The sequence below is a fragment of the Marmota flaviventris genome, chromosome 14 (genome assembly GCF_047511675.1).
Source record: "Marmota flaviventris isolate mMarFla1 chromosome 14, mMarFla1.hap1, whole genome shotgun sequence".
Lineage (NCBI taxonomy): Eukaryota > Metazoa > Chordata > Mammalia > Rodentia > Sciuridae > Marmota > Marmota flaviventris.
Window position 1 is genome coordinate 38,062,322 of NC_092511.1, and position 13,317 is coordinate 38,075,638.

General features: G+C 49.4%; 1 protein-coding gene across 1 annotated transcript in view; it reads right to left on the reverse strand.

The window, feature by feature from the left end:
• Positions 1-408: 408 nt before the first annotated feature.
• The window catches only part of Kcnk12 (potassium two pore domain channel subfamily K member 12), a 39,990-nt gene continuing 27,081 nt past the window's right edge, over positions 409-13,317 (reverse strand). Inside the window, exon 2 of the mRNA XM_027934584.2 lies at positions 409-1,356. Coding sequence (XP_027790385.1) covers positions 455-1,356 — 902 coding nt within the window. The 3' untranslated portion in view covers positions 409-454. The remainder of the gene's footprint in view (positions 1,357-13,317) is intronic.

Here is a 13,317-nt window from a genome sequence, read left to right on the forward strand (position 1 = left end):
GCTGCTAGGCTGGGCCAGGATTCTAAATGCTGAGGAGGTAATTCAGAGCCATGAAAAGCTGCACCATATGCTTTGGGGTTGCCAGCTGCTTATGTGCATGGGGAAGGGTTTAGTGCCAGTCAGCAGACCCCGAGAATGGCATTCTCCTTGCTGCAGTGTGCACTGAATGGGGGTCTGGGGTGTTACTGTTTTCTCTCCCTGGAGAAAAATCTGCTGGGGGCCACGGTTCTCCAAGAGGGGACTCACAAGGGACACAGGCTCCTCCAAAACCTGCCCTTGATAACATCAGGCCTGGCCAAATAGTATTTCTTTTTTAAAAAATAAATTTTTTTTTTGGTTTCATTTTATTGGATAAAGATTAAGAAAGCGCCAGCTCTGAGAGAAGTGAAGCCAATCACGCCCGGCGGCCCGCAGCCTGAGGAGGGTCCACGGCGCTGGCAGGCGGGCGGGCGGTCTACCTGGAGGCGCTGGTCTCCGCCAGCCGGTTGTTCATGATGCCCAGCGCGCCCACGCCGCCCGAGAAGCCGTTCTGGCGCGTGTTGACGCACACGCTGCGCGGGTAGCCGTTGGCCGTCTCCGACAGCTGCTTCTGCAGCAGCGCCAGCGACACTTTGTTGGAGGCCGTGAGGTCGCGCATGGAGATGAGCTCGCCCGACAGGCGGCGGCCTTCGGTGTCGCTGTCGCGGGCCGCGGGGTCTGCGCCGAGCGCGGCCAGGCGGCGACGCAGCCGCGAGCCGGGTGTGATGGCGTTGCGCCGGGCCAGGGGCGCGCCGGGCGCGGGGCAGCAGTGCGCGCAGCAGCGGCAGCTCAGCTTGCGCAGCATCCAGTTGAGCACCTGCTTGATGAGGATGGAGATGACGTTGAAGAGGGAGTAGATGCAGCACACGCCGAGGAGAATGAAGAGGAAGTTGCCCAGGCGGTAGAGCCCCTGGTTCCGGTAGGCGGCGTGCTGGCTGCTCACCAGGTCCCCGAAGCCGATGGTGCTGAAGGTGACGAAGCAGAAGTAGAGCGAGTCCACGTAGTCCCATCCCTCCACGCTGGTGTACATGGCCGAGGCGCAGCACGACAGCAGCACGGCGAACAGGCCCAGGATGAGCAGCACGTGGTACACCGAGGGCTTCCAGCCCGCCAGGCTGTCGGCCTCCGAGAGCGCAGAGCCGCGGCGGAAGGTGGCGGGCAGCAGGCCGCTGCGGCGCAGCTGGCGCTCCCGGCACGTGCGCATGATGAAGGCCAGCAGCGAGATGATGCGTTCCAGAAAGAGATTGAAGAAAAGGATGGTCCCTGCGCAGCCAAACAGCCCATAGGCGATGAGGAAGGCCTTCCCACCCACTGTGGCAGGGGTGGTCATGCCGAAACCTGTGGAGACACAGCGCGGGTCAGCAAGGGCAGGTGGACCCTACCAGGTGTGGGTGTGTGGCAGGTGAATGCAGGTGCTGAATGGGCAGCTATTCTGAGTGGCTCCACTTAGGTGTATACTTTTGTCTCCCTTGGAGATTGATACTAGATCGGGTTCCTCATGTTGGCAACCCCCAAACTATAAATGAACATGGTGGAGCAGGATCATTAGGAAGGACGCAGTCCTCAGGACACACAAACCAGAAACCACTGCTCAGGTGCAAATCACTGACATGCCCAAAAGCCAACAAGTGACACCTGTTTTCGCACCCTCCAAACTGATTTAAAAATATATATTTATTTTTTAGTTGTAGGTGGACACAATATCTTTATTTCATTTTTATGTGGTGCTGAGGATTGAATCCAGTGCTTCACAGGTGCTAGGTGAACACTCTACTACTGAGCCACAACCCCAGCCCCTCGAAACTGATTTTTTTTAATGAAACTGTAGCATACCTGAGTAGACAGCCTTGTTAGAATTCCATGCAACCTTCACCGTCATTGGGATTGCTCACTCTGGAACAAGGTAGACTGTACTCAGGTAGCTACAGTTTATGGTCTCTGAAACAGGATTTATGAAGCAGACAAAAGGATCATGGGAAAGTGAGTCCACCCACAGCCTTTAGAGTGCCAGCGTGACTCTGCCATGGGGGGTCAGCTTCTATCCTTACAAGGATCATTATCAATCACCCTTGTGCACTGTTATGGTTTAGTTGTGTCTCCCAAAAGCTCACGTGTGTGACATTGCAAGAAGGTTCAGATAAGCAATGATTGGGTTGTGAGAGCCTTAACTGATCAGTGATTTAATCCCCTGATAGGGATTACCTGAGTGGTAACTGAAGTGGTGGGGTGTGGCTGGAGGAGGTGGGAATTGGGGCATGGCTTTGGGGTATATATTTGTATCTGGTAAGTGGAGTCTCTCTCTGCTTCCTGATCTCATGTGAGCTGCTTCCCTCAGCCATACTCTTCCACCATGATGTTCAGCTTTCTCCTCAAGCCCCAAGGAATGGAACAGATCTTCTAAGGACTAAGACCTCTGAAACCGTGAGCCCCCAGATAAATTTTTCCTCCTCTAAAATTGTTCTGGTCAGATCCTTTAGTCATGGCAGTGAAAAAGCTGACTAAAACACGCTGTGGCCAAGGGTGAAGATTTGGGCCCAGCTGCTGATTGTGAGTCTGGGCTGGGTCCTGGGAGGTCTGACTTGTTCCTGGGCAGCTGCTTATTGCTTTAAAATCTTATATAACTATTAAGTTACGCATTTGTTTAAATCACAGGCTTTAAAGGAGTCTTTATCAATTGATTTCTTTTTTTTTTAAGAGAGAGAGAGAGAATTATTTTTTAATACTTATTTTTTAGTTTTTGGCAGACACAACATCTTTGTTTGTATGTGGTGCTGAGGATTGAACCCGGGCCGCATGCATGCCAGGCGAGTGTGCTACCGCCTGAGCCACATCCCCAGCCCTATCAATTGATTTCTACAGAAGGCCTGGCTGCCCATCTGTGCACTCACCCCAGACATCCAGGGCAGTACAGAGAGGCAAATCTGCCCCTGCAACTTGAGCTCTGTCTGAGCTAGTTGTGGTCTCTCTGTGGGACCCAAGAGGAGGGGATTTAATCTCTTGACAGGAAGAATCACTAGTTGTTTGGAGCCTGAGCTGAAAATGGATCCCCTGTCTAAGAAGCACCATGGTGCATTTCGGTAGCTGTGGCAGCAAAACTTCAGGGGCATTTCTGTCCAATTCATGCCCAATCGCAGGAGGCTGAGCTGCCCATGGAGTAGGACAACCCTGGGAAAGGGGCAGAGAAGAATTTGGTCCCATTTGGCTATTTTTCCTAAACAGAGAAAACATCTCTTGTAATTTTTCATAGTACATTTCTTAAACCTATATTCTAATCATTCTCTAGATTCCCTGAGGAAATGCCTAAATGCCTGACTATGGTGTTCATTTATGTTTAATGACTCAAGTTTGGGGGAAATCTTATGCTATTACCCATGATAAAGAAGATGGGTTATGTTCTTATATGCACACTTTGTCCACAGAAGAGTGAAAAACAAAACAAACAAACAAAAACAACAATGAAAACCAACCCCAAGCTAGCAGTTTACCTAGGAACTTGAGAGAAGGATTGTTATATTGAAAAGCCAAATTCAAGTCCTTGATTCATTAAGAAATCACCTCTGGGCTGGGCAGGTGGTGCACGCCTGTAGTCCCAGCCAATGAGGAGGTTGAGTTAAGAGAGTCAAAAGTTTGAGGCCATTCTCAGCGACTTAGTGAGCAACTTAACAAGACCCCTCTCAAAAACAAATAAAAAAAGACTAGGGATTAGCATGTAGGCCAGAGATAAAGCACCCCTGGATTCAATTCCTAGCAACCACCAAAAAAGAAAGAAATCATCTCTAAATCTATATGGCTTCATGTGGAGTGGGAGTATGTGTTTGTATTTTTAAAAAGTTTTAGCTTTTTAGCCAAAGTGACCAGCAACAGAAGAGAATACTATACAGCCATAAAAATACAAACCACAGCTATTTACAGCAACATGGATGAGTCTCACCAAAAAAAAAAAAAGAATGTTGAACAAAAGAAGCTGGACAGGGCTGGAGATGTGGCTCAAGTGGTAGCGCACTCGCCTGGCAAGCGTGCGGCCCGGGTTCGATCCTCAGCACCACATACAAACAAAGGTGTTGTGTCTGCCGAAAACTAAAAAATAAATATTAAAAAAAAAAAAAAGAAGCTGGACACTTAAGAATACATTCTGCAGGCTGGGATTGTAGCTCAGTGGTAGAGCACTTGCCTAGCATGTATGAGGTCCTGGGTTTGATCTCCAGCACCATATAAAACTAAATAAACAAAATAAAGGTACTCTGTCCATCTACAACTAAAAATATTAAAAACAAACACCAAAACCCCCCAAAAGAATATATTCTGCATTTTTCCACTAATATAAAATCTAAGACCAGGTAAAAACACACTAAAATCTCAGATATTTTTAGGGAAATATACTTCATTGGTCAAATTATTATTATTGTTTGTGGTTCTGAGGATTGAATTCAGGAGCACTCTACCACTGAGCCACATTTGTAGCCCTTTTTATTTTTTATTTTGAGATAGGGCCTCACTAAGCTGCCAAGACTGAGCTTGAACTTGCAATCCTGCCTCAGCCTCTCATGGTGAGATTGCAGGTGTGTGCCTTGTGCCCTGTGGCTTATAAGAAAAAAAACAAAAAAGATGGTACACACAGGCTCCACTCAACAGACAAGGAAACTGCTGCTGGAAATGGAACTGAAACTGAAGCCCACGTCTACTGACATATATAGTCCATGCTGCCCACCACACAAGACTGTCCCTTGGAGCTGTCCTAAGACAGCTCCACTATCTTAGGGAACCAAATCGCAGTCCTCCAGGGCTGCTGCCAGGAGAGTATTTTCATGGGGGAGTGGCTGTTCCCAAGTCCTCTGTTATGGCTCTTTGTACTGATCACTGCTGCCTCGTTGGCCAGGATCAGGACCCTGCTTTTCCCTTAATGTTCCTGCCAATTTGGGTTCATTGACTGAGAGAATCTGACCATTTAGATGAGCCTGACCCAGGGCCTAGGGATAGCACATGGGAGAAGATGCAGAGGGGACTGCAGCTCCTGGTAACAGCCTGATTGACCACAGGTGGGGTACTTATCTGACCCTTGGGGTCCCCACAGTTATGCCCTGCCTGACCTACTTCCACATAGCCAAGGCCGTTTCTTCTACCACCAGGGGCATTCTCAGACTCCAGAATCCTCCATGCCTCGACTCCTATCTTCTGCCTAAGGCCTCCTTTGGAGTTTGGGTTTCCGGTTGAAGATCTGCCTTTTGCCTGGATGACTGAACCTAGGAGATCTACCTCTCCATCCACCATTCTGCCCAACTCCCTGCCACATGGGGTGGCCTTATCAGTACCTCAGCAAGATGACAACGCCAGATATGCAGCTGTTTACCCCAATTTCCACCCATCGTTCCTTTAGTGAACATTTATTAAGAACCAAGATTGGCAGCGGCTCAGAGAGATGGTGGGAAGCCAGACAGATGCTGCTCCTGTCCTCACAGACAATCTGGGTTGCCTGCTTGGAGGTCGTCTTGCAACATTTCTTAGGGTTTTGTACAGAAACCCCATCTATACTACCAGCAGGCTCATCCCTGAGACAGAGCACAGCTCTTCCCTGCTGTCCCACATAGTCTTGGCTAGAATTTATCCTGGGGTCTTGTCGCTCTGGCTCAGCTTGCATTCTGCACACCCCTTAGTCAAGTGGTGATTGCAGGCCTCACATGAAGCCAGATGTGTGATCAGATGTGTGGTATTCTCTTTCTAGAACGAAGGGGACAGACAGGTCTGGAGTTTCTCGGACAGAGCAGAAAGCATCCAGTGAAAGTGTCCTTCTTACTGCCTGATTCCTGAGGTCTGGCTCCTGTATCTTTCCTATATAGAGTCAGTCCAGCTCAGGAGACAGGCAGGGAATGGACAGTCCATTCTCTTTCCCCATCCATATCAATAGGCACTGACCTCAGGAAGCCTCTCTCTAGATCCCATCTGGATTCCCACAAGTTCTCAGAGCCTAACTTGTGGGAATCCAGATGGGATCTAGAGAGAGGCCTTGTAGCTTCAGCCAGAGAAAAGGTAAACCCTGCCGCCCTGAGAATCTCCTTCTCCCAGTCACACCCTGCAGAGGTGTAATCAGTCCCTGGGTTCACAGCATGCCTGTGGTTTTGTTTATGTCACAATTGATCTGCCATTCCAGTCTGCAAAGAGCAGACACTTGGGGGCTTTATTATGCCACTTTAACAAAAGCTGTGAAGTTGTTCCCACAGCCTGTCTGGTGCCGCCTTCGCAAATAGGCCCTGGTGACAGGGCCTTTGGAGTTCAGCTCAAGGAACCTGGGAGTGAGATGGGATGCACTGTGCACTCCTGGGTGGCAGCCTCTGTTGGACACTCACCATGCTCCTGTTCAGTTTCCCAACCTCCTACAAAGAAGGCACTGTCACATCAGCCACTTAGCAAGCGAGTGGGCCAGAGAGGCGAAGGTTGTCACCAGGTTAGCTTGCAAGAGGCTGAGCAGCCCGTGCCCTTTCGGCTGGGCCAGACAGATGGGAAGTCTTGGCTCATTACCCTCTGGGTCCTTTTCCTGCTGGGCTCTGCACTGTCAACTCCAAGGGGGGAATATAATTTATAGTCCAATCTGAAGTATTTTTGAAAGTAAAACTGGCACTACTCAGGACGCATGTGTGAACCATTGTTCCGAGCAATGAAGCTGTGTGGTTAAAATGCAAATTCTAAAGTTGGTCCCCTTCCAGAGGGTCTATAGTGGGTTAGTTTAGGGACCCAGGAATCTATCTAATTTCCCAAGACAAACCTGATATAAATAAATTACTTTAAAATACAATGTTTGGGGCTGGGGATGTGGCTCAAGCGGTAGTGTGCTCGCTTGGCATGCGTGCGGCCCGGGTTCAATCCTCAGCACCACATACAAACAAAGATGTGTCTGCCGAAAACTAAAAATAAATATTTAAAAAATTCTCTCTCTCTCTCTCTTTCTCTAAAAAATAAATAAATAAATAAATAAATAAATAAATAAAATAAAATAAAATAAAATACAATGTTAATCTCCGATAACCCTCCTGGTTGGAATATGTCCAACTGTCACTATCTGACCTGAATTTCCATTGACCCAATACCCTAGTGGCAGACATTGTATCATCTCCTTAACAATCATTCCCTAACCCTTTACTGAGCAGCAAGCCAGGCTACTTTCAGAACTGACCCACCTCCAGAAATGAGCACTGTTAGTCCAGGTCAATCAGGATAATCTAGTCTCTTACCATTACTGGCTCAAGGATGGGGAAGCCTAAGCCAATCAATGCAGGGCATTTTCATGGCTACAGAGATGGCTTAGGAATTGGCATGTGACCTCCTTCAGGCCAAAGAGAAGAGAATTTTTCTGGGTATTTTCTATTAAAAGTTTCTCCCTGTTACCAGAGTTGTCCTGGACCCAGGGAGCAAGAGGTGGTCCCAGCAGTGGCTGGCAGTCTTCAGGAACCAGGAGGAGAACCAGCTTTAGTGTGAAGCTCACACTATAGAAAGCCATTTGGGAGACAGGAGATCTGATGGTCCTGGTATCTAGTTAAACAGGGTGCTATGTTGCTCGTTTTACCTCTGGAATTCCATTTCATGATTATATAAATCCCTTTCCTGCTTCAGCTTTTTGTGGCACAAACCTAGACACATTTTGGGGGTAGCGATGGTTTGGGGACCTGGCTAAACAGTTCAGTGTCCCGGAAAAGCCCCAGATTTAAATTCAAAAGTTTGAATTCTGTTGTGGCCTCTGTCAGCTAAGTGATTGAAGCAGGTCACTACAGCTAACTTCTCTGAGACTCGATTTCTTTTTCTGTAAAATGTAAACCACCCTGTGTGCCCCATTTGTAAACTGCAATACATTATTCCAAAATATGTTCTTAGGATGAGAAAAAGATGGAATGGGGGTGGGAGGTGGAGAGAAATCCCCTGATTAAAGAAAGATGACTTAAAGTGAGACAAATTTATTTGCTTGGGGACTTTTCAGAGTGCTTACTGTGGTGATGAGCCCCATGTAATGTGTGTATCCTAACACTAACTGGGGTCCCCAAACCATTTTGACCACAGAGTGTATTTGATCATTTCAATCTTTGGGAAATGTTGCACTTCACCCTCATGAAGAAGTAAGGATGAGACATTTTAAAACACAAGAGGATTTCTCATATTTGAAAAAATCACTGTGACCCTGCAATGCTTGGAATGGTGCCCGGTATGGAGAATTGTTGAGTGAATAAATAGACATCTTACTATACTTGTTTGGAGCAAGGATTCTTAAACCATCATGCCTAAGTACCCCCTGGGGATCTCAGCTGACCAGTCTGGATAATCCCAGACCATTTGGGAGAGCAAGTGCTAAAAGGATAGCTAGGAAAAGTCATGAAGGGGTGGAAATGTGGAGGGATGAGAGCTGACATGGATGGAGCCCTCATCACTTCCTGGCACTGTGCCAAGTGCTTCACTCATAGCAATTCATTTAATGCCCACAATTCTTGGAGGCACTGACCATGTGATCGTGTTTCATTGAATCTAAATCCCAGCATTTTCCTCACGTTTCAACATCTCTGAAATCACAATGTACGTTACAATCAATGGACTGACGTGATATATTTAGCAGCATTTAAAATTCTTCATGATGCATACAATGCTGCTGCATTTATAATGGATGGTGTCTTAGATTTGATGAATGACAATGAGTGTTGTTATCATCCCCTTTTTTGAGATTTGTAAACTGAGTCTATGTAATAGATAGACATCGAGATCAAGTAACTTGCCCAAGATGGCTGAGCAACGGGCAGAGAGCACATCTGCAAAAAGAGGAAGGAGCTTGTGATGTGATAAGGGAAAGAGGCAGATATGCAAGTTTGGCAGTTCTCAACTCTGGCTGCACAACAGAATCACCTGGAGAATTTAAAACAATTCTCAGGGGCTGGGGTTGTGGCTCAAGCGGTAGCGCGCTAGCCTGGCACGCGTGCGGCCCGGGTTCGATCCTCAGCACCACATACAAAAACAAAGATGTTGTGTCTGCCGATACCTAAAAAATAAATATTAAAATTCTCTCTCTCTCTCTCTCTCTCTAAAAAAAAAAAAATAAAATAAAACAATTCTCAGGGCAGAGAGACCAGTTTAGACGAGAACAAAGCTGAGGTCCTCCTGGTGGAGCAGCGATTGAGAAGATGGGGTGGGATTTCAAGAGCAAAGGAGCAGAGAAAGAGGCTTGAGAAAGACATTCATGCCAGAAGGGCTGTGCACAGGGTCTGGGGTGAGTGTGCGTTTAGCCTGCCAGTACCCACATGTGGCTCAGCGTTCAGTAATTCTGGCTGATGGAGAGAGTGAACCTGTGGAAGAGGAAGAGGAAAACACTGGGGGAAGCTTCCATCCGCCTTGCATGCAGCCTGAAGCTGCAGAGCTTTGTGGGAGTGAGCGTTGCCCGGCACCTCTAGGAGCCTCTCCAGCAACCTGCCCTGCTCTGGAGAAAGTAGGAAGCCCTGGGAACTCAGGCTCAGAGGAGGAGCTCAGGCAGTTTCCATTCCTCAGATTCTGGAAGAGCCAACACCATCTTTCTCAGAGGGCAGAGTTGGGAGCAGGAGCTGTGGCAGCAGGCTTTGGCATCCCACCTGTCCATGGGGCCACATGGCACATTCTTCTCTAACTGTTGCCTTCTCCCTCTAAGATGGTCCAGTGCTTGCTCATCTCTGGATGTTGTGAGGATTGAGGACACGCTTCCCACAGTGCCTAGGATGTGGGAAGTGTCCGCAAGGCACCAGGGTGAATTGACAAAGCATGACTCATCACAGCCAAATTGTCCCAGGTGAAGCATGCAAGGAACGGGCCCATCATGACATCATGGAGGAATTTTGGTGTAAGGAAAAGCCCCATGCATGAGCTTAAACCCGGCTCTACCGTTGACTTGCTGTCTTCTCATGGCACCATGCCTGTTTCTCCACCTCTGGGTTTCCTTCTATCTTTGGCCCTGGCTCTGGGTAGGAGGCCGAGCTAGAGGTAAGCATCAAATCCAGTGTGTGTGTGTGTGTGTGTGTGTGTGTGTGTGTAGAAGGGGGGTGGTTAAAAATGGGGCTGTTGGTGGAAAAGCTGCAACTGTAGGCTGCTCTATTTGTTGGCATTTATGGATTTGTCTAATTTGCAGAACTAGCTGGCTTGCTCCCTGAGGGCAGAAGCCCGTGGTTACCTTCCCTCCACTGTGGGGGTGGGACTGCCCCCCCCCATCTCACCCTGGATGCTCAGTATAAAGAGGCACCAGTCAGCAAGACTTGGGGAGAAAGTGCCCCTTCCCCTGTTTTGCACACATTTGGCTTGTTCTTTGAGGTCTTGGGGATGATGATTTTCTTTGTTTAATGACAGCAGGAGGGGAGGCGGGGATGGCTGAGGGGGCTGGGAGCTAGGAACAGAGGACTGAACCCAGCAGGTGCTGGCCAGTAATTTTTTTTTTCTTCCTTGGCATTGGGGTTCTTGCCCAGGGCCTGGGACATGCTCAGAGCTCTACGACTGGCCACCCTCACACACACACTGGCCAGTGATTTTTTAACGTGCGAAAGGTCTTGATAAACGGTGAACAAAGGCAAGTGACTCCCTGGAGTGGGCTCTGGGAGGCTCTGCGTTGGCACAGCCTCGCTGCCAGCAGGCTGCCTCCGACCCCCCTCTCTGTGCTTCATCTCTGGGATTAAGCTCTTCTCTCCTCACCAGAAATCATTCAGCAAAATGAGTTATTAAAAGCCTGTTAACTACTCCTGCCTCGGGGTAGCTCCTGCTTAACAACCTCTCCTGGGGAGCAGCTGTCAAGAGCAGGCCCAGTGGAGCTGGCGGGAAGATGACTCATTTACATAGAGCTGGGCTCCATCCTGCCCCCCAGATCTGTCTCTGCTTCTCTGGTGACTAATTCTCTTCAGGGGATGAGATCACACCCCTTCTGTCCCCCCACAAAAAGAGCAGAGCCCTCTACCTCAGCCCAGGACTTGGGGGGAAGACCAAATCCAAGACCAGAGAAGGTCTTTGATGGGACAAGACCTGGCAACAGGAGCCCTGAGTTAGGGGCCCCGAGATGCAGAAGCTCGGGCCTACCTGGCTCTCTCCTCATTCGTCCCACCTCAGGGCTGTAGTGGGGCAGCTCTGGGAAAAGGTCTGAGATGGGGTCACCCCTCCGAAGGAGGTGGACTGGGCTTTGGTGAGAAGGCAGGTTCATCATCACCCCGACTGGAGTGTCAATAGAATGCCAATGCAATCGCATCCCTCCAGTGCTGTCTTAGGGGAGCAGGTTTTTAAAGGAAGCTGGTGGTGGTTTTGGAAATCGAGGGAGCTGCTCTCAGTGGGAGTTCAACTCTTCTCAATCAGTTCAGGGTTTATATCCCTGCAGAGCAGACCCTCATCGCCACCATGCAGCCAGGAGCCCCATTTGAGGGTCTCTATGCTCAGGCTGAGGGGGCACATGGGGAAGGCAGAGCCCCTGAGAGGCTCAGTATGGAGGGGCCCTGGGGACAGCCTGCTAATACACAGAGACCAGTCCTCTGGGGTCTGGCTCCTTCTGACTGAGGTGTCCTGGAACTTGATCTTCTCCCCCAGCCTCTTCCCACAGACAGTGGACGTTTTGGAGGAGTAATGAGGACAAGAAGTTACGATGAAAACAAACCTGTAATTTAAAGCTGTAGCTAGGGAAGAACCCTGGAGGGTCCATAGAGAGCCTGGTGTTTGCCCTGCTAACCCGCTAACATGCCTACCCGGGGGCTCCCCCACTACCTCAATGCCAGGGTCTCTATTGGGCCTGGCAGGGATTAGCAGGGTGAGGACTTAGCCTCTGGGCTGGGGCTGAACTGTGACCCTCCTCCCAGCAGGCTGGGCTGGTGCTGACTGCACAGCTCTCAGCTGCCACTGGGGGGGGGGGGGGGAAGGTTGATGCCTGGTGCACAGGAGGTGAGGGTGGAGGGAACTGGATCCATGGGGCTCCTATCCCAGGCATTCTGCTGGTGTTCTTAAAGGCGCAGTCTCCAGGAGGACTTGCAGAGGAGGTGTCATCATTATACAGGCAAGGAACCAGAACTCAGGAAGTCAGGCGATAGGAGTGAAAGAGCCAGAGTGCAGGTCTAGGCCCCACAGCTACAGCTCCCTCCATGGCACCTTTTGAAGTCCCACTCAGCCTTAGGTTCAGAGGATGCAGCTGGGATTTTGCTCTGAAACATGCCCCCATGGGGGCGAGCTGTGGGGGAGGCTTGGTGTGGTCAAATGCCTGCCCTGAGTCTGAGTTGGTACCACCTCCCATGTGATAAAAGGCCATGGAAGCTGAAAGTTCAAAGACTCAATGACCTTGTCCAAGGTCACAGAAAATGGCACCACAGGAATTGCCACTCAGGACTGCTCAGCTCCAGACCCACATTCTTTCCCTGCGTTGCTTTGCCTTTTGCCCCTCTGCATATGCACAGAGAGGCCCTGATGGCTGGGAGCACTGTGCCTCAGTCTGTACACAGCTGCACAGTGGTGTCACTGAAGCACAGCTCTGCTGGTGTCTCCTGCCAAGCCTCCCTGAGCTCCTGCGACTCACCTTCCCAAGGCAGGAGTGACTTACTTCCTTTCCACTTCACCTGTCTGAATCCTTTTCCTCGTCTGGAAGGACTTTCAGGTCATCAGGCACTTGGTTAGGCGCAGCCTTCTGCTCCTGTCCAGTTGCCTCTTGTCCCAGAGTACTATTTAGCCCTTTGCATTTTACTCTGTTGCCTTGCCTCGAGGACGTGCCCATGTCTTAGATGTTCTCCCACCTTCTGCACCACAGGAATGTGGGGGACAGCAGCCACATTCCTGACAGACTGGCTCCTTGTCTAGTGACCACCTGCAGATGCTACCAGGATGGTGGTTTCCATCTTGGTTTGAGTGTCATCCTTTCAATATGTTTCTAAGACATGAGGGCAAGGAAGGAATACCGTGATGAGTAATACTGCCCATGCTCCCCGGCCAGACACCACTAGGAACACACTTGTGGTTGAACAATATTGGATTTATGGGCTCGTGGTGACAAGAGCTCATTATCTACCATGGGGATCTGGGGGGCCTCAGAAAGGACTAATTCTGAGATTTGGGCTTGAGTTAAATGAGTTAGGGGTGGGCTCATGGAAGCAGGCTTTGCCCTGGATGCTGCCAGGGACCAAGGTGATTCTCTGATTGGATACCTTAATAATTCTTGGCTAGAGGGTGGGAACAACAGAGCATAGTTAGTCATTTATATTAGACACACAGGAAAATGTTCAGTCATTTTTGTGGCTTGGGTGATGATGTTTTTTTGACCAGGGTTTGGAATTGAATATGGGCGAAGATCTTGTTTTC